Raw genomic sequence first — 27,852 nt, forward strand, 5'->3', positions numbered from 1 at the left:
CCAAGATGAGACATGTTCCTCACTCAGTGATTTTTCAAAGTATAAAAGCAAGATGTAGACACCTGGTTTATCACAGCAGATGAAGATTTGTGAAATTAATATTCTATCACACTCCAGTATGACAGAACTCAAGAGAATTGTGAAGACAAACATAATCACCTTTTTCTGCTGAAGATTGGCTCACCTATTAAGACTGCACATTGTTAAATCTGCAGTTTCATGAAGTTTTCTTTAAAATAGTTTGCTATCCAAAAGAAAAATTTCTCATCTTAGAACCCCAGAGAAAATCTTGATTTTCATGCATGTAAGGAGAGCAGAATGTCAATCAGTTCCACAAGCACAAAGTAGTATAGTGGAACTGAAATTGACTATGCCAATCTCTGAAGAAACATATAGGGCCAAATTTTCAGCCACAGACTCCAATTTTAAATACCTACTGTTACGCATGCAACTATTTCCCCCAAGTACAGTTATTTTCTTATGCAAATGAGAAAACTGGGTATAAGATCTGCATGTATAAATGTGTACATTGTGCACACAAAATAGACAATAGGCACAGTTAGCTGCCAAACTGTTAACCTCATTTTTGTGTTTCCCTTTATGATATTGTAATTTAGCTCACATTACAGTTCTAGCATTTTTTAACACTGATTACCAAAATAAATGAATATATAAAATAAATAAAACCACAGACCTGACAAGCTGTGTGACAAATATGCAGTGGGAGCACTTTAAAAGCTTTTACTGGTTCTACTGGTCTGGTCTACTACAGACACAGGAGTTAGCTCTCTCAGTTCAAAATATTTGAAATATAACCATTGTAACTACTCAGTCTTTGCACAACACAAAATCGTCCAGTTGACAAAATAAAAGACAGTGAGTTAGGAGACCTGTATTCTATTTCTGACTCTGCCATTGACTCAACTCTGTCACCTTGGGCAGGACTTAAATTTTCAGTGCCTCAACTTCTCCATGTGTAAAATAGAGCTAAATCCTTCTTCACTTATATAAAGCACTTTATGATCTAGGGATAAGAAGTGCAGTATCAGGGCTACATAGTAGGGTTATATTGCATTCTCTCTCTCTCGTTATCTTTGTGGGGGGGTTGCTTGCTTGCTCAGGCTCTTGATTATTGAGACAAGGAACTTTTCTTACATGTCAGTGAAGCATCTTGCATAGAGTGCTCCAAAATTCCCTAAAAAACAGCATTGCAAAAGTGGAGGTGGTTGCTGAAAATGTGCCCTTTAATACAATTACTATCTGTGGACATACAGACTCCTGTAGGCTCGGAGTCTTAAACGGCCTGCTTCTTTAAGAATCTATACATTTGTGAAGTGTTAGAATATTGAGAAGAAACAAGAGTCCATAAAAGTAGAAGATAGTGTTTGGAAAAGTTGCATTATTTGTTATGAAGTTTGAAATAAGTATTTTAAGAAGTATGGACATTGGGTTTTAGTATTTGGGTTGATTGGGGTTTTTGGGGGGAAAATATGTTAGAACCTCAGCATTTATTAAAATATTCTTTTGGAGTTAAACCAGCTAAACAAATGAAGATAGTGCTTTTATTTAGCACTATTATAAGACATACTAAGGACTGAAGAAAAAGTAAATCAGTTTGAAGGTTCTCTTTAACTCTCTTTTTTTCATGAGGCACCCCCATTTTAACAGCTACCAGTATTGTATTTAAATCGTATATATATTGACAAAATGTAATCTACCTCTGTAAGCATTGTGCCATTCAACAGTACTACTATTAAATTTGTATACCACAGTTTAAATTACATCCATTTCATGAATGGTAAAATTCTAAAACTCAAGTGTCTAACTGCCAAAATACAGCCTTACTGGAATGAGTACAATTTACAAATACAATAATTACATTTTAAAACCATTAACAATGTTACATCTAGAAGTAAATACTGTAGGACTGGTCAAGACGGTGTCTTCTCAGGAAAAAATGCTGAAAGTCGCTGACACTTCCAACAGAAGTGCCCCAAGTGCAGGATTTAGTTCATTCCCTTAAACCATAATTCAAGCCCGTTCCACACAGAAGTCCTTGGTTATATGGATTTTCCATATACTTGCATAAGCTTCTACTAGTTATCAGCCAAGTATTTTCCTATAAATAGAATGTGTTAAAACAACAGGTTACTGGGCATATGATTTCTCCCATCTATTTTGTAACTAGATCCATAGCAAAGTTAAACAGTGATACATGATCCCACCCTGGTTCCACAGTGATGTAGTCCTGGTTTTACACTGATCACTGCAAAATCACACTCTGATTGTGTTTTTTGAATATGCATCTGTCTCACCCATTTACCAAATGCCACATTTCACACACACTTGCTCATTTTCTCTGTCCTAGAGGAATCCAGATGCAGGAAGTCCACTGAGAGCAGGGGTCCAGTGGCACATTACCTCCTCCCTCTACTCCACCAAGGGGCCTGAACCCAGACAATATTATTCACAAACATGAAAGAAGTGGGGTTGGGCCAGCCTGGCTGGGAGCTGTACTTATTCAATACATATCCTGTGAAGATTCTGTCAGTGAAACGCCTATAGATTCCTTCATGGCACTTAAAACTGCTGTCCCTGGCGTAAAACTCATTGGAGACCAGTGGTGATACCACTGCTTGCCTCTCTTGTGCCTTCGAGAGTGAATCAAAACATTAGGCCAGAGTTTACTTTTACTAGGTGTAGGCAACAATAGTGAAAACTACTCAATCATTGTTTTTTTTAATATGTACATGCATGACGGTCAGGTCTGCTCCCTGGATGGACACATACATACATGCACAAGAAGGGGGCAAGCAGGGGCATGGCCCCCCAATAATCAATGGGGGCACAGAGCTCTGAGGGCTATGGCGGGTGCACAAAATGTGCCCCTCCTAAAGCCATCAAAATGTTATTCCTGAGCACTCCCCTGCACACACGCTCACACACACGCATCCCCTTCCAATCTTGTCCTTCATGCCTTTGAGAGTCAGTAACCTGTACCAAGAGCAAAACAGAGCCCAAACTCAAAGAGCTGAAGAAGTTCAGCAGGATATATTAGCAATTTTTCAGAACAATATCTGCCTCTCGCTCAGTTGGCAAAGCAGTGATGTCTCTTCAATGTTTAATTTCTAATAGCTTGTGTATAGTTAAATAGACCTTTGAAGGATACAGTAAAACCGGTCTTAAGTAGTCATCCAAAGGGCCAACAAAAATCAATTACTTGGAAGTAGTAATTAATTAAACCCTGAACAAAACGATTCTAGAAAATCTTCATGAAATTTTAAAGCAGCCTCTTAAGACAAGAGGTAGCTTTTGGGGATGGTTCCAAGTGTAGATTGTACTATACTTTGTGCATGAGTGAACTCTTGGAAGAATTCTCCATATTCTCGTTGGTTAAGGCACAAAATGTAGGTTTTTGGTAAAACAGTAATAGGTATTTTATACAGACACCTTTTATCAGAGCCCTATGTACAGGCGTTATCCCCTCTTCTTAGTACCTTATCTTGCAAACTCTTTCCTCACGACAGGGATAAATGTATGGCGAGTGGCCAGCACCTGTGACTCTTACTGATACAACCCCCACCCAGGTAAGGGGTTTGTGACATGCTTACCTGCTGCAAATCTCTTTTTAATGAGTGAAAACCGGTATCCTGCTCCAACAAGTTCGATATCACAGCTGGAGAGAGTGCTCCCTTCACTCGTAAACTGCACTACCAATGGCGAAGGTTTGCTTGGTCCTTCAGATAGCTGGAATCTTGCCAGCAAAGAACCCACACCTTTCGATTAAGAATTCCAGAAGATCATTACAAGAGAGTAACGCATACACTGCTTCTGGGATGGCTCTTAGCATGGAATCCAAGTGGAATAGTAAATAACATTCTTTATTCCAAAAGTGCCCAGAAATAAATCTGGTTCCTCAAGTTATATAAATGGCAGCAAATGTACATGGATAAGAATGTGAGCATTTCATCAAATCATACTTCAGCAGACTGTTACCTTTTCAGACTTTAGAGAGATAACTCAGATAGTAAATATACTGCAGGAGTCACACCAAACAAAGTACATGCAAGTGTGCTGGATCCCTAGTATGTGCAATATGACATGCTGAAGGGCAGTTGGCCCAAGGTGATACCTTGAGAATAGAAAATGTTCTGAGGGAAAATAATGGGAATTACTCAATCTTGGAGACAGACTTGTAGGACCTCCAGGGGCTGAAGACACTCAACTGTAGAAACCAACTGGTTTTTCTTTGATGAAATTAGAGCCCAAACCATTACACATCTCTCTTTACACTCCTAAAATGGGCAGGAAAATGTGTGACCAAACAGTTACGCTGATATTGTTCACACTTTACATAGCTAATTTGCTCCTGGGCTGTGAACAGTATCCTATGTCAAGTTTCATCAGGAACTGATTTGTTGATGGATGTGAACAAAGATAAACTAGTCAATGTCTTTCATTAAAAACAATTAACAACTGACATCAATTCAATGTAAACTTGCATTATTACCTCCATTTTCTGATTTTTGAGAGATATCAGGAATCTTCCACAATATTCTTTGCTGTTCAGCATTCCTAAAAAAAAGGAACAAAATAGTGTAACTGTAGGAGACAATGGAGGTAATGAAGGAGCCCTTCTGAGTCATTTGCATTCTAGAATAGGTAGTGGGAGCAGTATCAAATTTGTTGAAAATGCTTTCTTCTGGTTAGGAGTCTCATGAGGTTGTACTTTAGGTTTGGGACCAAAACGAATGTAACTGCCATTCTGGCAGTTATCTGTGCTGTTACCAATGTACAGTATTAGTTGCTGAGTTAATTCAAATAAATGCAAAAAATTATACTAATAATAAGCTACTAGAAGGCAGTCTGGTGAAGTGGATAGGGACCAGACCTGAAAAATCTGAAGACCTGAGTTCTAGCCCCAACTCTGCCAATGACTTACTCTGTGACCCTGAGCAAATCACAAATTCTGTGCAACAGTTCCCCTATCTGCAGGATATGGACAATAATGCCTACCCATGATTATAAAATGCTTTGAGTTCTATGACGAAAAGCACTCTAAGTGCTAAATATCATTAATATTAAGATTATTTAAGTGACTTTCACTTTAATGCATGCTGGTTAAGATCAGATTGTTCATTTGTGAAAATGGCAGAAAAAAAAAGAGTAGCATTTCATGTCTTCCTTTGCTCCAAAATGTAGATTCTAATGTCTAGCATCCCCATTGTGATCCTGCATGCCTCAGCTAGAGCCTTATAAATATCAGCATGTCTCTATACCTATTGGGGATGAAGTACTGTTACAATCACGAAAGTGACAGGGATGGCAAACAACAGGGAATGGCTTTGTTGAACTAGACTTTCATACCAAACAGCAGGTGGAAGCACAGCTTGAACTTTCATTACTCCTCCATCTATGGGAACTAGGAACTGGACATTGTTTAGAGCTACTGGTGTAGTCATTGCTTCTGTATTATATTTGTAGTCAACGCGAAGGTCAGTGCTTGTAGATTCACACCGCCAGCTCACTGCAAGGTTTAATGGAGTAGACTGTATACCCTGGGCAGATACCTTAGAAAATGACAGAAAAACAATATTTAGTTTCCTCAAGGATAGAGGGAGAAATCTGCATCTATAAATATAAATGTTGATTTTAGAGCAGAGAACTCCCCGCACTTCCCCAGAAAGTTTTTGTAAGGGACTCGGGTCACACCCAGTCCAGTGACTTGTGCAAAACTTCTTGTAATTCCTGTACTATTTCAGGCAATTTACTTTTTTTGTACTAGAGACAGGTTCTATTAATGCTACAATGTTAATTACATTTTTGACAAAATTTTACTTTGCAAAAGAGCTTACCTGGTATTTGAGCATATCCACATTGTAATATGTTGCTTGTGGTTTCTGTTCAGACACTTTTTTTAGATGAGTCATCAGATTTGGCATGTTTACCCAGAATTCCTTTGTGTTGGTATCAGTTTGTGTACTGTCACTATGGGTTTATAAAAAGGTAAAGGATGAGCTATTTTCATAAACAGACTCTGTAAAAGGAAGTTCTCAAAATGATCAGAGGACATAATCTTGGGCATATTGTATAACAGGATTTAATTCTACACTTACAAAACAATGCCCTTCCATTTTTTGAAATGCTTCATGAGAACTCTCCCTTGGCCTCAACTGTAAACATCTCCACAGATGTATTATGTATATATAACTTTGTAAATTAATTTCTCTTGAGAATGAGGGCCTAATAAGCACTGGCTAGAGCTGGACATAGTGAGAGAAAGCTCTGTTAAAATCTTCTACTCATCTGTCAGACGGGTATGTCTTTGGGGTGGCTACCTTGCACTGCAGGACAGGCTACATTCTATTTTTAGCGCACTAGCTTGGATGAGAGTTAGTGAGAATAGGTCTCCTCAAGCTGGGAATTGCATCCTCAGTTCAAAGTGGACACATATCCAAAGTGAATTTAGTGCTTGAGAGAACTGCAGCATTGCCAGGGTAACATTTTCAAAAGTACTCAAGTGACTTAGGAACCTATGTTCCATTTTCAAAAGTGACTTAGGTGCTTAACGATGCAGAAAAGCACCTAGTGGGATTTTCCAAAGCACCTAGGTGCATAATCCCCCTTTGATTTCCATGGGAGTTAGGCATCTAGATGCTTTTAATAACTGACCTCTGAATTTACTTTAAAGTTTTGAACCCATAACCAGTGGTGAAAGCCTAATGCAGTATCACAATGCTTCTTCCATATGCAGTCTCCAACCAAGAGCACTAAATTGGTTTAACATCAACAATATTAGAGGCTCTTCTAAATGAAGCCCGGGGGGGGGGGAAAGAGGGGTAGTTTGGTTGGTAGCCAGCCCCACAATTAGAGAAGCAGAGAGGTGGCTGGGTCCTGCACAGAGTGCAGATTGCCAAGATCTGAGGATCTGATCCATATCCAGGATAATTGCCAAATTGACTATAAACTAAGTCTTGTCAAATGCGCAAAGCAAATGAACAAGAAATGGAGGATTCATTGATCTTAGGCATTATTCAAATAACTAAAAAATTCAAGCTAAAATATTATTTTAAAATGGACTGTATCCTATTTAGCCTTATTCTCAATACTATTAAGAGAGATGGTTTTATGAACAATTCCACAGGTCAAGGTTTAAACCTCCATAGGATCGCAGTATTTTATTCCCTTGAAATGTTCCTTCTAATGCAGAGTAACATTTCTTGTAAGTCTCTACAAAGTTTTTGTGAAATGATATTTACCAGCAGAGAAGTTGGGGATTTGGCAGGACGTGTTCTAACCTGTTGTAATTTATCACACGGAAGGTTAGAACAGACGGGGCTGGATTATTGGCGAAATGTCTGGTAATTCCTGCAGGAAACGACAGCACCATTTCTCCAGTTATCTTCACTATACATCTGCAAAATCAAATAAAAGGAGACAAAGGGAGAGAAGACAGAAAGCAGCTTAAAATATAGCCCAGGAAATGAATAATCTGGATCAAGCTAGGCATGATGGACATGGTGACATTTCATTCCTTTCCTATTATACTGGAAAGAAAATCATCTTCTTCCTAAAACAGCATTAGTCTGAATAGAGAAAAATGGGAAATGTGATCTTTCTGTGAATGCCTCTGGACTTGCTTTTAGAAACAATATGCTTTTCTCTTCATAACCGAAAAACAAAACCAACCATCTTAAATTGAACAGTTGCCAACAGCCTAATTTTGCTTGGGACAGCCCTAGCTTTCTGCTCTCTGACCCAGGGAACTGGAACTGAGCTGTAAATTTCATTGCAGGTCCTGATCCAGACATATTTACTGCTGGCTTGTGGCTGCAGAAGCAGCCCACTTTCAGTGTCTCTGCTTGTACAAGGGGTGGGGGGCAGCCATCAGCACCCTTACTAGCAGCAGCTCCAGCTCAGCCCATTCCCGCAGTCAATCAGCAAGGAAAAGGAATGAGTCCAGTTCAGATACAGTGAATGTCCAAAATGCTGGGATAGTTATTTTGAAAGAGGAATACAGAAGATACTAGAAAGTGTTGTTTCTGGGAGCCAGATCGCAAATATCAATGAACTTACCAAAGGAAACTAACATGCCTCACCTTGTCTGAGTTTTACCCACTCCACTCAGTGCTCTCTGTAACTACATTTAAAATTAATTCCTTGATGAACAGAAATAGATTTTAATTAAAAATATTTTTCAGGCCATAAAACAGATAAACACAGAAGGAGAACTTTTCTCTAGTTATTAGTGGGCATGAGAAAACTGGTTATCTTCTTATCATTGGAAAATCAAACCTATTAAGAGAATTTAATTATCTGTGCATCTCTAGCCTACGAATAGCCCTTAAGAGAATATTATTTCACTCTTATCTGTAAGATCTTTTATAACCAGTATTGCATATTTAATGTGCATAGTATATAAGTACATTAAAACTAGCCCACATAAATTATATTGATAAAACAATTAAATAATGAATTTAAAACTACTCAGTTATACCTGTTGTATTAAACCCTATTCCAAAGGTTGAATTTTTAAATTGTTCAACGTGGGTGAAAGGTGGAAGAAAGTTAATTTTTACTTGCAACTGTATTATTTAGAATTGTTGTTAGACTATCATAAAACAGACAGAGAAGTGTTAAACTAAGCTTGTTAGAGCTAAAAGAATTGTTGATCAGGGGGTTTCAAGGCTTCTGGTGAGGCTACAAAACAGTCATAACAGACCAGAACCTTCTTAAAATGAGAGGAACCATCCATTCAGGGACAATCAGAAGTCAGTTTTGATTAGGCAGTTTGATGTGGTAGGGTAGCAATTCTGCCCTTTTTGCACGTTTATTTTTTGAGAAACTTTTGGCAATGTATACACATGAACATGGCAGTGAGTTCTGAGAATGACAGGGTGCTGGAACATTAGCACCATCACTCTGACCAGCATGACAGGACTTGGAGTACCATAATCGGTAAGTCATTTACCTGATCCGGAAAGATGTTTGGGCATTATCAGGTGAGATGAGGGAACCAGATTGCACCACTGTCTCTATGACAATATATGTTTCTAGCTCATCCTTATTCCCCTGTCTTTTTTATCCTTCTGTCTAACCATGCAACACTTTGCTGTGAACAGGGAGCCTGGCATAAACAATGCCTTACCAGCCTGATTCCAGCAGAAGCTTGGCTGGACACAGAATGGCTAATAAGGTTGTGTGACATGAGTTGTGCTGCAGTTTCCCAGCAACTAATCTGCGAGCTTCAGAGACAGAAGTTAAGTTTTCCTATCTTTTGCTGTTCTTTTCTCTTTCCCGTAGTGTTTGTTTTTGTTCTCTCCCACACCCACCAGTGTTCATTTGTGCTGAAAAACCAGACTTGAATCACAGAAGCTAAAAGCAACCATTTAGCCTGACCTTCTCTCTTCTCCTAAAGAATCACATTTGATGCCCTTCAAGAGTGTTTCCTTTTAAAAAGCATTATCCCAGGAGCAACAACCTCTTACCTGTCTTGTGGAAATGGACAAAGGGCCAAATGAGAACCCGATAAGACAGGGGTTCTCAACCTTTTTCTTTCTGAGCCCCCACCCCACATGCCATAAATACTCCACGGCCCACCAGTGCCACAACAACTGTTTTCTGCATATAAAAGCCAGGACTGGCGTTAAGGGATAGCAACCAAAGCAATTGCCTGGGGCCCCACACCATAGGGGCCCCCATGAAGCTAAGCTGCTCGGGCTTCTGCTTCGGCCCTGGGCTTCATCCCTGTGCAGCAGGCTTAGGCTTTCCCCTGGGCCCCAGTGAGTCTAAAACTGGTCCTGCTTGGTGGACCCCCTGAAACCTGCTCATTGCCCCAGACCCCTGGTTGAGAACCACTGCGATAAGAGACATCAGTGAAGAGTGAGACAGAGCAGAAACTGAAATTGATTTTCTAGTTCACTGTCCAAAATAAAAAAGAGAGATAGATACTTACCCAGGTTTTCAGGGATAGTAGAAGATTTCCCATTAAACTTTACAAAGACAAGTTATGCACTACCTTTGAGGAAGTGAAAGTAATAGCAGTCACATCTCTCAGTGTGAACAACAGTACAAGATGGTCTATTTCTGTCTACAGTATAGACATGCTGTATAAAATCTCCATTATCAGTGGGAAATCTATTCTAGACACAGATACGAGGGGTGACATCCTGGCCCCACTGAAATCAATCACTTTGCTAAAATAGGATTTTACCCTAGACCTTGTAACTTTGGCAATTCCTATCTAGCCAATAAAATCATCACTCAAGAACAGTGTGTTTCTGTTTTGTTGGCATACTTTCAGCTAGAAATGGGCATAAAATGTAATCCCAGAGCTGAATGCCCTTTGACTTTGGGGAAGATTCAGATACATCCATACCTAAATCCTTTTTTGAACTTGTGTATTTGAGTATAGCTCTACCTAGCACCTATCAACATGTAGCACTCTACAATCTGATTTTTATAGGTGATGAGCATCTGGAGCTCGCACTCAAGATTCTTATATAAAATGTGACCTTCAAAATGCTATCCAGACTCAATTGTCAGAACATTCCTGTAAAGTAGGCAGGCAGGCAAACATATTCCTCACTTTATAGGTGTGGAAAATGAGCGAAAGTGAGGTTGAGTGATTTTCCCAAGGCCCCACACAGGGGCGGCTCTAGACATTTCGCTGTCCCAAGCAGGACGGCATGCCGCGGGAGATGCTCTGCCTGTCGCCGGTCCCGCAGCTCTGGTGGACCTCCCGCAGGCGTGCCTGCGGAGGGTCCACTGGTCCCATGGCTCCACTGAGGCCACGCGGGACCAGCGGACCCTCCACAGGCACACCTGTGGAAGGTCCACCGGAGCCGCCTGCCACCCTCCCGGTGACCGGCAGAGCGCCCCCTGCGGCATGCCACCCCAAGCACGCTCTTGGCGTGCTGGGGTCTGGAGCCGCCCCTGGCCCCACAGCGAGTCAGAGTCAGCCATGTTATTGAGACAGTGCTGATACCCTTCCCTGGCTCTTTGTTCTGTGCTCAGATCATGACACCACTCCACTCTTCACTCACCTTTTAGAAAAACCACACACACTAACTAGTTGAACAATAAGATGCATTCACAGTAACTGATAAGTTTTACTGAAAACCATCAATAAAGAAGGTATTTTCCTTTGATTTACACCTATAATTTCCTTTAACATTGATGGGACTTACACACATCCAGAGGCGCTAGAGCCCTGCTAGATGTTTAAGTTGACTCATGGCCTTGGAAAGCTCTGGAAATAACGACTAATGACCCAGACATTACATTGAAAAGATTTGTACCTGAAGTTGACTATTCCACTGGGTGGGGTACCTACTTGTTAGGATCCGCTCCTTTGAAGTATGCATTAACAGTTTCTGTGAATGCTGCCGCTACGGGGAGGGTATCCTGTGCTCCCATCGTCAATGGACTGGGTCCCCTAGAAGAGCCTGCAACAGAGGAAAAACTTTCACTTGTTATGTGCGTATAAAACATTACAATTATTCAAAGCCAATTGTATTGGGGTGGGGGAATAAAGAACCATTTACTGAAAATAAGAAGTCAAGTCTGGCATTTTGCTTTTATTTGAGAGCAGTAAAAGTCCCCTTGGTGTTCAGAATGGAACTGAATATGTTTAAAGATGGTCATTTACTCTCTATACAACCAAAATAATTTAAGTTCTTTACTGTGAACAGCATGTGAAAGCAGAAAAACACAGGTAGTGACACACATCTGTAGGAACTTTGATGCTTTATGAATAAGGCAGTATTTGCATGACAGTTTGTGCAGTACATATCTGTGTTCTACAAAAGAGAGTTGGGTGATTTTTTTAAACCAAAAAGCTCAATCGCCCCACAATTTACAGTAAAGCATTTGGCACCATTTTGTTTTGAAGGGATGAGGCCCAAGGCCTTCTTCTCACTTTTGTGTCTCATGGGAAGCACAAACCTTTGCATCTATTCCAAGGCAGCACTGGCTCTGCAGTTCCCTTCCCACCCACCTCTACCCAAACCTAACTGCAGCTGCTGTCTGCAACATTCTTTCCTCTGCAGGAAGCAGATACACGTTTCTCCAAGCAGCGTTCACACAGACTAAATACCTGCATGCCTTTCTGAGTTGGAGGTTTGTACAGGCACTGTTTGCCTGCCCAGCTGCAGCCAGGCTTTCATAGCAACATGGCCAACAGAGGAGGGGTAACCTAGAGCAACAATGCAGGAGTCCAAGCTTCCATGACAATGAGGATTACTTTCCTTTTGGGTCTTGGAGATCTGTGGGAATATTTCAGAGAAACTCTGGCCCCGATTCAGCAAAACCGTAAGCACATATTTAAGTCCTATTGAAGACATTAAATAGGGATCTGCTTTAAGTGCTTTGCTGAACTGGGGCCTTTGACGTTCACCTCAGGGAATTTCCAGCCCCTCCCCGACATAGGCACATCTGTAGGAGGATACAATTTAGCCTGGGTGATCCTTTCGGAATGGCTAAGCCCACTTACAAGCAAGACTAGTGGAACCCACACGAAGTTCTGAATTCAACCCGGAATCAGACAAAACTTGGCAGTTTAGGTTGAGTTTGGGGTTTAAATTAAATTCAGAGTGAAATGCAGGGATGCAAATCCACAGCAGTTAATTCAGGAGAGTCATATAAATGAGAAGAAATGAAGATTTCAGTGATTAATATACTAAGATATTTGCTCCAATCATACACTGCATGTTCTGTAATGGAGATTCTATGCAGAGAGCTGCCACCAGGCATACTCACATGAACACTAAAATAACTAACCCCTGGGTGTTTGCAGCCATTGATTTTTCCTTTGCTGGCAATGAGCTTGCTTCTATGTAAGAAATCCTGAATTAGCACCAAAGGGGTAAAAGTTGAATAAAGTAATGTTAGGGGAAAAGAGTAGATGAATTCAGAATTTGCATATAAATCAAAGATGGGCATGTCGGAAATTTACACACTACCTTCCACACTGACAGCTAACGAAGGTGCCTTGTTTACTGAAAACAAGAATAGAAAGGAGTATTTCCAATAACAAGTGCCTTGGGCATCAAATATTGTTTGGCAAAGATCTAGTTTCTCTCAATGGAAATTCTAATAGATTAGAATGACATTAATTAATAGTCATTTACTAATGGCATGACATACTAAAGCTTTGAGACAATAATAATGAATGCCTTACACCTTTCATTCCTTCTCTGGTAATCTGAATGCATGTTCAAACCTTCAATCCGTATCGTGATAGACTATGCAAATCAATAAGTTAGGGATGAGAATGGGGACAGCATGTGGGGGGTGGGGAATGTAGCATTGGCTTGATTTTCAAAGGTACTGAGCAGTCAGCTCCCATTAGTTTAATTAGAATTGGAGGTGCTCAGCACATCTCTTAAAAGCAAGCTTTGTATTTTTTTTCTTTTAACTAAAATCAGCCCGTTAAGTTCTCTATCCTGCCCTGGCTAAATCTCTCCCAAAAACAAAAAACAATATGGATTATTTCAAAGGTAAGGCTGTGTTTTAGAGATGGGATTTTAAAATATAGATATCAAACCATGCCTACCAAACCTTGGGGCTTTTATTTTGCAGTAGGAAGTTTGTGCACTGCTGGCATTAATATATTTTGCAAATGCAGTTCAGTTTATTCGAGCTTCCAAGGCCTTGATGCAATAAAGGTTAATGGGTTAGGTCATTCATTCACCTGCTGCAAGTGTAAATGCAGCAGCAAATCCCTGGAAGTTTTCAATCCACCCATAATTTACTGAGCGGAGATGCTGAGATATAGGGATAAAGTGACAAACGGGGGCAGCACTAGATTTAAGCATCCTAGTATGGAGCAGGATTCCAGTGCCTGTCTGCCATTGAAATGCTTGTATCATCCATGTGGAACAGTTATCCTTACTGCTGCATTTTGACTTAGAGTTCTTGAGGAGGGAAAGGATCAAACCCATGCAGAAGCAGCAGTAGTAAGGGAAATACAGGTCAGATAGCTGTAGCTTTTAGATCTCCTCCCCATGAAAAGGCCCAGAGATCTACCTATCAGTGCGAACACAAAACAGGTACAGCAAGGGATCAGCTGGTAGATTCGTTACCCACCACCCTGGCTTTTCTGAATCTTAGAAATGGATACACCTCCACAGGTTTATTCCAGACTTTGAACTGAAAGGCATATATTCATTGCTGAGAAACATCAGAATGTTGTGACTAAAAACCAAACAAAAAAAAGTGGGAGAACAAAGTTGCTTCAGAACTGGAGACTGTGGAGTGTTTGTAAGGCTCAATGTCCTCAGCTATTCAATGGACTGAGTGAGGATATGGAATTTAGGAGACTGGACTATATGCTGTGCTCATCTGAAGCTTTCTTTTCCTTTGTAGGAACAATATGAGAGTCTGAGTCTATCCTTCTTGAAGAAAAGGTATGTGAAAAGTTTTCAAGGCTCTATCAACTGCTTTTAAAATATCATTTATTGTCGTATCTAGTCCAGAACCGCTATATAAGCAAACACATTTATACCTTCATTGTATCTTTTGATTGTCCTTGGATCTGAATGTAAGCAGGGGTTTTCATCATGACCACACTTCTCTCAAACACTTATGATTGAACCCATTTTTTTTATTATGGGTTTGATTATATATTTATATGACACCACTCCCCACAAATCTGGATCTTTATGCAAATCTTACAATACAACCTGGATCAGAATAGTATTGTAACTGAGATTAACATTAAAGGAATAATTAAGTAAACTTGGGATGAAACAAATATCTTAATTTAGACAACATATGTTCAATAAGAAAATATTAAAATATTTTAGACATTTCCCTCATACCCTGTACCTAAGGCACACCACTAGGTAGCTAAGTAACACGAACAAATGACCGTTGCTTATTTTGATTGCTGGGATTTTCCCTTTTAATTTCTAATATAGTTTAAAAGTGTGTAAAAATTAAGGTAGCCAGGCATCTCCTCTTCGACTGGACTTCTGAAGAGGCTCAAGGAAGTCGGTTATTTCAGCAAAGGTCTGAAATAAAAGATGTTCAATAAATTTGCACCAGATCAACTTGTTTCAGTCTATAGGACAAGCAGAATAGACATTTGGATAATTGGCCCACTTTTTGTTAACCACACATACATACACATGCACTGTGCAGAAAGATGCATCAAACACACATCTGAATATGATTCTTTTAGGATGAGGGCAGAAAACGAGTGCATTTACAGTTTAATGCAAAGGTGCTAGAAGCTCCTTAAATGAGTTTACCCACAATTCAGAGATCCACCATGTAAACCTGAGTCCATAATTAGGCCTAAGTAAAAATCCCCAGTTGTTCCCTTCTGGACAAACTAATTCATCCCTAAAAGCAAATATATTCACAAGTATTCAACAAAAGATTTGATTTCCGAAGCAGACATCATACTGAACTACAGAGTGGCTTTTCCAATGCAGTGTGAAGACTGCATGATTGTGCGATAACACGCTATATCTACTAGAATAACAACCACTGCAGAAAATGATTGCTGTGCAGATTAAACAAGCCCTCTTGCACTCTCACACAAACTTCACTTCTGCACTTTCATTCAAAATTCCATGCTGCCACATTCTACCGATGTGCTACTGAAGTCAACAGATATGTTGTACCCGTCCAGACATCCCTAATACCAGCCAAGCAGGTAACAGATCTGATAAAATCTCTGCAGCTAGATACAGAGAAAAAAGTCTGAACAGCAGCAGCTAGATCCTTAAAGCTTAAACCTTTCTTGGTCATGAGGAAACATTCCCTAGTTTTCAGCATTTTGCAGACCCAAACGCTGTTTTGAGTCTGTGACTGCAGAGTTCATTTTAAAGGCAGATATTTTATTTCTGCTTAAGTAATCTTGTGGGTGGCAGCTCCAGCTTCCCTACACTATCACACACACATCTCCAACTTGGCAACTCTGCACTGAGCAACATTTTTGGAACAGAAGATTACAGGTGAATGTATGAGACCCCATCCTCATCATAGAGAATAGCCAGATCTGGAAAGCAGATGGGCTGACACATCACAAGATCCCTTGCACCTGAAGGAAGGAATGTCTACTAATAGCATTTTCCTTTCATAGACAGTACTCATAGACAGGATTTGAAACGAAGAATGAACAATAAAAAGATCTAAAATATCCAGATACCTAGGAAGAGAGAGAACTGGGCATTGCATCAATCCAAATCATCCTAGGCAAGTATCTGTTATGACATTCATGAAGGCAGCACAGAGAGTTATTTGTGCTCATGTGAAACCATTAGAATAGGGATGAAACAGGTAGAATAATGGGATACTGAAGGGCTGCAATATGATGAAGAGTTACGCTTACATTTGGCGGAAACCACTTCCATATATAATGATAAATACAGAACTAGGATAGCACTTAATTTCCTATTTCCAAAATCTTAGTTTTCAATGGGTAGAAATTATTTAATATCTCTGCACATCTAATTCTAAACCCCTTATTATTTATTCCAACTTCCAAAGCACAGCTTTTATTATAAACATGTTCCATAATGTAAAAAATCAAAGTTCTGTTGGAGGAAGAAATTAGACTTGTAAAAAGATTTTTACATTGATACTACAGCTGAAGAACTGAACTTCTTGGAAGTGAAATTCTGATATCTTTAGAATAGCTTTGGGTGTGTATATAAAATGATAAAGTAGGATAAAAGCAGATTATCTTTGACTTTAAATATAAATGATGCTTTGTGAATTTGAGAATAGTGGCTACACATTTCTACGTTTGGATTTTCAGCAGTCCCTAAACATAAAAATGATGTAATGCTAGTCTTTGACTGATGTTTATTGGTGAACTTGGTGCATTCTCTACTAATTTTCAAAACCAGTTCAGCATGAGTATCCACAATACAATTTCCCCCAGACTTCCCCAGCTAACGTGCCTGAAGTCTGGCTTGAAATGATCATCTTCTAGGATCAACAGGGTTTATTCCATGCCCATTCAGTCTTTCCATATCCATTCAGTCTTTGTCCTCTTAGCGAAAACTAAAGTACAGAAATGCCAATTAAGATACAGTTCTTGTGATATGGACAACTGCTCACCAGGAACTGGACTGAGACCATCAACTCATTTCACAGAGCCCAGTGAACAGCCATTAGCTGGCAACAACTTTCAGTCACAGAGTAAGGTGAATGAATGTTGTAAACAATTATGAATATTCAGTCACATTTTAAAATGAATTTCTTGGATTGTTTTCACATCTCCTTTTGTGTTCATCTTCTGTGACTATTTGAGTAGATGAGTTTACCGGCAGGAATGTTCATTGAAACAAAACTCTCAGTGAACTGGGGAGAATGTTTGTGGAAAGCAAATAGTGAATTCATTAATATGAATAGTCACTAGGAGTTAACCTCATATAACCAGGTAACAGAAATACACCCTATGTCCAATCAAAACTAAACATCATTTTTAATATTCACAGTCAAGACGCTTGCAGCAAATGAGCTACAGATTTAGAATTCTGTGAATAATTTGAATACAGTTCAGACAATTGTAAGCTTTTCACAGACAATTCGTAAACAAAAAAGAGGCAAAAAGTTAATCAAATATCTGATCTGCTGAAAATTATTAGCCCTGCTCTATACACTAGTGTCTTCCACTGGACTCAAACTGGTGGCATATTAGTGAAAAGCTACACAGAGCTTATTATTACAGATAGAATCAAACTATAAAAATCAGACCTGGCGTGAGGAGACTCAGCGTTCAGGGGTATACTGATCTGGGATTTTGGTTTGGTCAGGATGGGGATAGGAGATTAGATTTCAGCTCTACAACATTTTTCTTTCTTTCTCTTTCTTTCTTCTCATCCTGCATCTTCAGGAACATAGAGCATCCACCAGTTTATGCCATTTTTCAGTCTTGTGCTAGTCTGTTCAGGCTTCTGAGTGTTCTGCTGTTCGATTTGCCTTCTTTTGCTACTGTTTTGCATAATGTTTCTCTATGTTTCCCTTCCCAGGTGGTGGTTATGTTATCACTTCCTGTGGAAGTTGTGTTGGGGACATCCTTAAAGTGTGTCCAAAATATGTTTGTCGTCTTCTTACACCATATTTGATGCTTTAGATTGCTTTGCTCTACTTAGAAATCTGATGTTGCAAGATACTCTTTCCAATGGACTCTGAAGATCTTCTACAGGTATTTACATTGGAATGAGTTGATCTTATCAATTTCCATGACACTGCTCCATAAAGGAGGACAGGCCTGATGTTAGTGTTAAAAATTTGTATTTTTGTGTCAGTGCCAATCATGCTGCCTTTCCAAATCTTTTCAAGTTTATGAAAGTTGTTCAATGTTTTTATATTTGTCATTTGATTTCTAGCATGGTGTCATCATAATGGGACATCATCTCACACTCTAGATAGGTAAAATTACTTGTTTCTTAGTATTTCTTCGGCCCCTCTAATGGTTACTTTTGTGACACTGATCTTTTACCTTCCCCAGCTGGTTTTGCTGTACTGCCAAAAGCTGAGTCTTTTCCTCCATTAAACGATATGTTGAACTAAGCAGGAAAATGTCATCAGCAAAATCAAGGTCATCCAATTGTGCTTTATCATTTGTCCATAAAATCGATCATTTGCCTTCTGCAGTTATTTTCCTCATGACACAGTCAATGTCCGACAAAATTTGTGACATTTCTAGAGTAGGGCTATCTCTTCCTATTACCAACCCCTTTGCGCACTCCAGTCCACCTACAAGTTATTCTGAAAGATGACCTTCTGGTCAAAACATTATTGTTATCTTTACTGACAACAGTCAACATGCTTTGATCCTTACCTTTATTCTATTAGCAGCCTGCACACTGATATAGCACTTTCTAAAAAGGGAACGATAAAAACAGTAGAGTGGGTGGAGGTAGCGACAGCTTCGATAACAAAGGTACAGAGAACCAACAGTGAATCAACAAAAAACATTTTAATTTTAGGCAATAGTGGCCACCAGAGGGTTGTAGAGTGTGGATGATGTTATTTTGTTATAATTTATTTTCATGCAAACACCTAGCAGGGAACAATTCACTTGTTGTTCAGGTTGACACAGGACCCAGGATAAATCGAGAGCACTAACAGAGGAAATCTTACTGTTTGAAACCAGAAAATTCAGCTCAGGTCCCTCAAAACTGGAGCAGTGACAACAGCAACAAGTATGGGTTTGTAAAACCTCACATAAGAATAGCAGCAAACATCCCCACCATACTTATACAAATATGACACACATTTGAAAAATATTATCAGGCGTCAGAATCAGAAACATCAAAAATATCTTGACAGGAAAAGAGGGACTAAAGCTCTTTAGCCACTAAGAAGCAGAAGCTATCATGCAATTGTTATCCCTTGAAGAAAAACAATCTGCACTTGGGAAGCAAGATAATTAATGGCATAAAGATTTTTTGAGTAATTTATCTGGCCATCTATTTTAGTAACTCAATTAATGTGTATGTCGAGAAGGGTATAATTGGGCCACCAAACCATCAGTGATCAACCACACCAAAAATTAAGTAGGAGTAAGGTTTTGCACATTTTTAAGACTCTGGCGCTGAGGGTTTACATACATACAATGGAAACTAGTGTGTGTTCATTTGTTAGACAATGGGTTAAGTAGCATGTAGATTCTGCTCATAGGCAACAGATCCTAGAGGCATTAGTAAATTGCAGTGCAGGAGGAGATTATACAATCCCATACTATTATTAATGAGAACTGCTTTCCACATAAATTCTGCTATAGGAGTCTCTGACATTTACTTGAGCAGACTGAACAATAGTCAGGATAGTTGGAGAACAATGTACTCATAGAGGATGTTCTTCCTAGTATGCTTAGAAGAACCAGAGTGGCTTTGTCTGTCTAAAGGAATCTAAGTGAGTCACACCATGCCATAGGTAAATCCAGGTTGCATAAAGCATGTGTGTGTTTCTTTTATGGACAGGAGGGATATTTTGGTCCTCCTTCACTGATCATCTTCTCTATCAACCAGCTGTTGGCATACCTCAGTTGTTTAATCATTCCAGGTTATATATTCCATTCTGTACACATCTATAAGAGACTACAGTGTGGAGACCTATAGAATTAAGTTAAATCAGTAGATAATGTACATCTTTTCTTTTTCTAAACTCCAGACAAGATGCATTTTCCTTAAGGGTGAAACAAAGCCTTTTAGCTGCCAAGTTTTCTGTCCCTGCACTCATGGACCTCATGAACTGTAGCTGGAGGTGCAGAGAATCCTCAGATCAAGTCTTGTCACAAGTCACTTGTCACAAAATAGTTGGAAACACTTTCCTCATTCAGGGGCTCAATCCTGCAATCTCTTATGCATATGAATTGTCCCTTCAAAAGAATACTGCTCGTTCCTGTTACTATTGTCAGGATTGACCCCCAACAGTGTTTCCAAACATTTGGTTGAAAAATCAGAGGTGGACTGAGCAGGCAAGCCCAGATTTTAAAAATATGTAGGCATTGCTGTACTCAGTGTTGCAACACCTAACTGATTTAGGAGCCTAAATCACATTTTCAAAAATGGTTTATGCAGTTAAGAGCTTAAATCCCATTGACTGGATCTGAATTGGGCTCGGGTCTGATACCAAGTCAGAATGAGGACTCAGGTTTGATGGTGCCAAAATCTCATGAGGTGTTTCCCCAAGATTTCAGGCAATCTCATGAGATTTCCACACGGTTTTATGAGTTTATGAGACTTCACTCATCTTGAAGAGTGAAAATCACATAAAAATCAGCTCCTCCCATATTTCCACAATTATCAGCACAATACTCAGAATAAGAGTCCCCTTTTGAATTCAGGTGCTTCTGAACAGGAATAAGAAAATAAATTCCATCATATTTTAGATTCAACTTTGAACCAAAATCACAGGATTCAAGGTTCTTGTTTTAGATTATTTTTAAAAGGACTACTTTGTGTACAAATCTATAAGATTTTTCTATTAATGATTTGAGATACCTACTTTTATGTAAGAAGGTTCAAGTTTAATGATGCTTTAACATATTTTTAAGCACTAATATCAGTAATGCACTCATGTACTGGGGGCTTTGGGGAAGGCCTAGCTAATATACGTACTGTGGCATCCCTTCCAGAAATTTTAATTGTTGCTTCAAGGTCCATATTTTATCAACTTTTCATTTTGGCAGGATCGTCTGACAATGAAGATGAAAAACATCCATTTTTAGGAGGACTTTATAGCATTCCATTCCATTTCTTTTCATAGATTTCAAGGCAAGAAGGGACCACTGTGATCTAACCTAGTACAACAGAGGCCCTAGAACTTTCCCAAAATAATTCTTAGAATGTATCTTTTAGAAAACCATCCAATATTGATTGAAAAATTGTTGGCAATGGAGAATACTCCATGCCAGTTGGTAAAATTGTTCCAATGGCTAATTACTCTCACTGTTAAAAATTATGACTTATTTCCTGTCCGAATTTGGCTAGATTCAACTTCCAAACATTGGATAGTGTTATATTTTTCTCTGGTAGGTTGAAGAGCCTATTACCCATGTAGACACTTATAGACTGCAATCAAGTCACTTCTTTGTTAAGCTAAACAGGTTGAGCTCCTTGAGTCAATCACTGTAAAGCTTCTTTCTAATCTTGTAATCATTCCCATGGCTCTGAACCCCTTCCAATTTATCAACATCCTGTTTGAATTGTGGGCACCAGGAACTGGACACAGTATTCCAACAGGAGTTGCATGAGTGCCAATGCAGAGGTAAAATAATCTCTCCGCCCCTACTTGAGATTCCACAGTTTATACATCCCAGGATCACATTAGATCTTTTGGACATAGCATTACATTGGGAGCTTATGTTCAGCTGATTATCCAGCACGACCCCAAATCTTTTTCAGTCACTGCTTCTGAGGATAGATCCCTCACCCTGTAAGCATGGCCTATGTTCTTTTTTTCTAGATGTATACATTTTGCTGTATTAAAACACATATTGTTTGCTTGCGCCCACTTACTCAAGCAATCCAGACGATAGATCGCTCTGAATCAGTGATTTGTCCTCTTTATTATTTACCACTTCACCAATTTTTGTGTCATCTGCAAACTTTATCAGTGATGATTTTATGTTTTCTTCCAGTTCATTGATAAGAATGTTAAATAGCGTAGGGCTAAGAATCAGTCCCTGTGGGCCCCCCAGTGGAAACATCCACTTGATGATGATTCCCCATTTACAGTTACACTTTGAGACCTATCAGCTAGTTTTTAAATCTGTTTAATATGTGTCATGTTAATTTTATTTCATTCTAGTTTTTAAAGAAAAATGTTGCATGGTACCAAGTCAAATGCCTTCCAGTATATTATGTCAATATAGTATTTTAGCTTTATCAACCAAACTTGGAATATCATCAAAAAAAAGATATCCAGATAAGTTTGACAGGATCTATTTTCCATAAACTCATGTTGATTTGCATTCATTACATTACCCTCCCTTAAATCCTTATTAACTGAGTCCTGTTTCAGATGCTTCATTATCTTGCCCAGAATGAATGTCAGGCTGACTTGATTATCTGGGTCATCCTGTTTGCCCTTTTAAAAAGTTGATATGAGCTTTCTTACGGTCTTTTGGAACATCAACAGTGCTCCAAGACTTATTGAAAATCAACATTAAGGTCCAGCCAGCTCCTCAGCCAGATCTTTTAAAACTCTTGGATGCAAGTTATCTGAACCTGGTGATTTTAAAAATGTCTACCTTTAGTAGCTTATGTTTAACATCCTCCAGAGAGATTAGTGGAATGGAAAGAGTGCTGTCATCACCATATGATAATGTAGGAGCAGGATTTTATAATTGTACTATGAGAATTAATGTATGATTTGATTTCATCTTGCCAGCCACCCTTTTTGAACAACAGAAAGGAATGACAGACCAGAACAACCCTTCTGATTGATTGTGGTCACCCTTTTGTTTTAGGATAAGTTATAACGTCTTCTATGGTTCCCTGTATGTATTACAAATTAGGCACTCTAATTAAATATACATTTCTTTGTTTTAAGGTTTTAGTGAGAGACAGGATCTTGTATTGTATCTATGTTAAGGAGATTAGAGGAATGTTAAGGGCCTGAAGCCCCAATGTGAATTGTTTTCGCTATAAGATTTAGCAAGGCTTGATTTATAATGTATTCTGCTGAATATAAAATACTGCTGTCTGTATACCTTTGAAGGTTTCTGTAAGAGATTGTTTGAGTGAATGAGGAATAGAGGCATCAGGAAAAGATAAGGTGTGAAAGCCATCACAAATGTCCAGATGGTCAAGAAAAAGTGGGAGACTTGGAAAAACCAAGAGACAATCAGAAAACATCCATTTTATCTGATGCTAAACATGCGAGCAGCATTAACAACCTCGGAGGTGAGGCAGGCACCCCTGAAGGCGAGACAACAAATAGAAGATAACAATGGGAAGCCCGACAACAACCGTTAAATGATAAGAGCAGAAAAAAGATGGTTACTCACCTTTGTAACTGTTGTTCTTCGAGATGTGTTGCTCATATCCATTCCAGTTAGGTGTGCGCGCCGCGCGTGCACGTTCGTCAGAAGATTTTTACCCTAGCAACTCCAGTGGGTCGGCAGGTCGCCCCCTGGAGTGGCGCCGCTATGGCGCCTGATATATACCCCTGCCGGCCCGCCCGCTCCTCAGTTCCTTCTTGCCGACTACTCTGACAGTGGGGAAGGAGGGCGGGTGTGGAATGGATATGAGCAACACATCTCAAAGAACAACAATTACAAAGGTGAGTAACCGTCTTTTCTTCTTCGAGTGATTGCTCATATCCATTCCAGTTAGGTGATTTCCCAAGCCTTACCTAGGCGGTGGGGTCGGAGAGAGACGTCGCAGAGTGCAACATGGCGGAGCCGAAAGCTGTGTCATCCCTAGATTTCTGGACCAGGGCGTAATGGGAAGCGAAGGTGTGGACAGAAGACCAGGTTGCTGCCCGGCATATTTCCTGAACGGGTACATGAGCCAGAAAAGCAGCCGATGAGGCTTGAGCCCTAGTGGAGTGCGCAGTCACGTGGCCCGAGGGGCGTGCGCCAATTCATAACAGGCGTGGATGCAGGACGTTACCCACGAGGAAATCCTCTGGGAGGAGACGGGTAACCCTTTGACATGTTCCACCACCACAACAAAGAGTTGGAGGGTTTTGCGGAATGGCTTAGTCCTCTCTATGTAAAAGGCGAGCGCTCTATGGACGTCCAGCGAGTGTAGCTGCTGCTCCCTGCGAGACGAATGGGGTTTTGGGAAGAAGACAGGTAGGAAGATCTCCTGGTTAACATGGAAACCCAATACGACCTTGGGGAGGAAGGCTGGGTGTGGTCTCAGCTGCACCTTGTCTCTATGGAACACGGTATATGGGGGATCTGCCGTGAGGGCTCGAAGCTCCGAGACCCTTCTCGCTGACGTGATGGCCACCAGGAAAGCGGTTTTCCATGAGAGGTAGAGAAGGGAGCAAGTCGCTAAAGGTTCAAATGGAGGGGACATGAGCCGGGTCAGAACCAGGTTAAGGTCCCAGGTAGGGGCAGGGCGGCGAACCCGGGGGTAGAGACGCTCCAAGCCCTTAAGGAATCTAGGTCACCATGGGGTGAGAGAACACCGAGCGGCCATCCCCGTCTGGGTGAAAGGTGGAGATGGCTGCCAGGTGAACCCGGAGAGATGAAATCGCCAAGCCCTGTTGCTTGAGAGACCATGTGTAGTCCAAGATCTGAGCAATGGAGACCTCGGTGGGAATGAAACTTCGTTCCGCACACCAGCAGATGAAACATTTCCATTTGGCTGAATACGTCACTCTGGTGGAAGGCTTCTTGCTGCCTAGGAGCACTTGCCGCACTGGGCTAGAGCAACGGAGCTCAGACCGGGTCAGCCCACTCAGGAGCCACGCCATGAGGTGGAGCTATTGAAGGTCCGGGTGACGGAGCTTGCCGTGGTTCTGAGTCATCAGGTCCACGTGAAGGGGCAGCGGGACAGGGTCGGCTATGGAAAGGTCCAGCAGCATGGAGTACCAGTGCTGCCGAGGCCACGCTGGAGCTATCATGATCAAGCGGGCCCTGTCCCTGCCCACCTTCAATAGGACCTTGTGGACGAGCGGAAACGGTGGAAAGGCATATAGCAGGTGCATCGTCCATGGAACAAGGAAGGCGTCCGCCACCGAACCCGGTGAGAGGCCTTGGAAGGAGCAGAACATCTGGCATTTCCTGTTCCCGCGGGATGCGAAGAGGTCCATTTGGCGAAACCCCCACCTCCGGAAGAGCGAAAGAGCAACATCTGGGCGAAGGGACCATTTGTGGGACAGGAAGGACCTGCTGAGATGATCTGCCAGCGTGTTCCGCACCCCCGGGAGAAAGGATGTGATGAGGTGAATGGAATGGGCTATACAGAAGTCCCAAAGTCGCAAGGTCTCTTGACACATGGGGGAGGATCTTGTGCAGCCCTGCTTGTTTATATAATACATGGTTGTCGTGTTGTCGGTGAGCACGGAGACACAACGGCCCTGCAGATGGTGACGGAATGCTTGACAAGCAAGGCGGACCACTCTCAACTCCCAGACGTTGATGTAGAGGGCTAGTTCGCGAGGTGACCACAGGCCTTGTGTTTGCAGGAGCCCGACGTGAGCCCCCCAACCCAGGGAGGAGGCGTCTGTTGTCAGGGACACCGAGGGTTGGGGTGGATGGAACGGGAGCCCCGCACACACCACGGAAGGGTCCAGCCACCGCTGAAAGGAGTCCAAGACGCCTGCGGAATTGTGACAATCATGTCGATTGGATCTCTGGCCGGACGGTATTGGGCGTTGAGCCAGGACTGGAGGGGTCTTAAGCAGAGCCTTGCATAGTTCGTTACGAAAGTGCAGGCCGCCATGTGGCCCAGGAGGGTAAGGCAGGTGCGCACCAAGGTTAGGGGCGCTGCTTGCAGTCTCCGTATGATGGCTGCCAAAGTTTGGAACCGCGAGGGAGGCAGAGAGGCTGTGGCAAGAGTGGAGTCCAGGGTGGCGCCGATAAACTCTATCCGCTGTGTGGGGATTAGCATTGATTTCTCCACATTGATCAGTAGGCCTAGGCTTACGAACAGGTTCGTGACCCTGCGGATGTGCCTGAGGACTTGCGCCTCGGAAGTCCCCCGGATAAGCCAGTCGTCCAGGTAGGGGAATACGTGAATACAACTGCGGCGAAGGTGGGCGACGACTACAGCCATGCACTTGGTGAACACTCTTGGGGCTGTAGGTAGGCCGAACGGGAGGACCGCGAATTGGAAATGTTGCCGGTTGACCACAAACCGGAGGAACCTCCTGTGGGGTGGGAAGATGGCTATATGGAAGTAGGCATCTTGCATGTCGAGGGCGGCGTACCAGTCTCCAGGATCCAGGGATGAGATAATGGTCCTAAGGGATACCATACGGAACTTCAACTTTAGTAGGTATCTGTTGAGTTCCCTTAGATCGAGAATAGGTCTGAGACCTCCCTTGGCCTTGGGGATTAGAAAGTATCGGTAATAAAACCTCTTGCCCCGCTCGAACTCGGGAACCTCCTCTATGGCTCCTTTGGCAAGGAGCGCTCGTACCTCCTGTAGGAGGAGTTGCTCGTGAGAGGGGTCCCCGAAGAGGGACAAGGGAGGGGGGTGGGAGGGAGGAGTTAAAGCAAATTGCAGGCGGTATCCAGATTCCACCGTGCGTAAGACCCAGCGGTCCGATGTTAGCTGGGACCACGCAGGGAGGAAAAGGGAAAGACGGTTGGAAAAGGGAGGGGATGGATCCATTAACGAAACTGGTATAACACCCTCGGGCGCAACTTCAAACGAAAGGTTTGGGCCCGGAAGAAGACTTGGAGGGGTTCTGGTTCAGGCCCCCTTGGTTGCCGGATTGTCTGCAGCGACCATTCCTGCCTCACCGCCTGGCGAAGTCCTGCCTCTGCCGGGGTTGGGGGAAGGGCCGGCGTTGCTGCTGTGGCCGGAAGGGTCTGCGCTGGGTTACAGGTGTATGCATCCCCAAGGAGCGCATAATGACCCTATTGTCTTTTAGGCTTTGTAGCCTAGGGTCAGTCTTGTCAGAGAACAGGCCTTGGCCCTCAAATGGGAGGTCTTGGATGGTATATTGGAGTTCCGGGGGAAGGCCGGAGACCTGCAACCAGGAGATACGGCGCATAGTAACGCCAGATGCCAGAGTACACACGGCTGAGTCCATAGCATCTAGGGCAGCCTGCAGGGAAGTTCTCGCGAACTTCTTGCCCTCATCCAGGATCGCCGAGAACTCCTGACGTGCGTCCTGAGGGAGCAGCTCTTTAAATTTGTCCACTGTGGCCCAGGTGTTATAATTGTAGTGGCTAAGGAGGGCCTGCTGATTAGAGACACGGAGCTGGAGGGCCCCCGCAGAGTAGACCTTGCAGCCGAGTAAGTCCATGCGTCTCGCCTCCTTGGACTTTGGGGCTGGGGTCTGCTGACCATGTTGCTCCCTCTTGTTCACAGATTGGACGATGAGGGAACAAGGGGAAGGGTGGACATACAGGTATTCATACCCCTTTGAGGGGACCATATATTTACGTTCCACCCCTCGCGCAGCGGGGGGAACAGAAGCCGGAGACTGCCAGATGGTAGTGGTGTTGGCTTGGATGGTCTTAATAAACGGAAGGGCCACCCGAGTGGGGGCATCCGCTGACAATATGTCCACCACTGGATCTTGTATCTCCGAGACTTCCTCGGCCTGCAGGTTCATGTTCTGTGCAACACACAGGTCCTGGTGCGCCCTAAGGTCAAGTGGAGGCGGGCTGGTAGATGATGTCCCAGCCACAGCCTCGTCAGGAGACAGATGATGAGGAGAGACCCGGGAGGAGTGGGTCTGTGGAGG

General features: G+C 41.9%; 1 protein-coding gene across 1 annotated transcript in view; it reads right to left on the bottom strand.

Annotated features, from left to right (window-relative positions):
* Positions 1-324: 324 nt before the first annotated feature.
* The window catches only part of SGIP1 (SH3GL interacting endocytic adaptor 1), a 138,042-nt gene continuing 110,514 nt past the window's right edge, over positions 325-27,852 (bottom strand). The window contains exons 19-25 of the mRNA XM_050962939.1: positions 11,336-11,447; positions 7,260-7,415; positions 5,856-5,988; positions 5,368-5,570; positions 4,511-4,575; positions 3,612-3,776; positions 325-2,119 (exon numbers count right to left, since the gene is read on the bottom strand). Of these exons, the coding sequence (XP_050818896.1) occupies positions 2,097-2,119; positions 3,612-3,776; positions 4,511-4,575; positions 5,368-5,570; positions 5,856-5,988; positions 7,260-7,415; positions 11,336-11,447 (857 nt within the window). The 3' untranslated portion in view covers positions 325-2,096. The remainder of the gene's footprint in view (positions 2,120-3,611; positions 3,777-4,510; positions 4,576-5,367; positions 5,571-5,855; positions 5,989-7,259; positions 7,416-11,335; positions 11,448-27,852) is intronic.

This window comes from Gopherus flavomarginatus, chromosome 7 (assembly GCF_025201925.1).
Source record: "Gopherus flavomarginatus isolate rGopFla2 chromosome 7, rGopFla2.mat.asm, whole genome shotgun sequence".
Lineage (NCBI taxonomy): Eukaryota > Metazoa > Chordata > Testudines > Testudinidae > Gopherus > Gopherus flavomarginatus.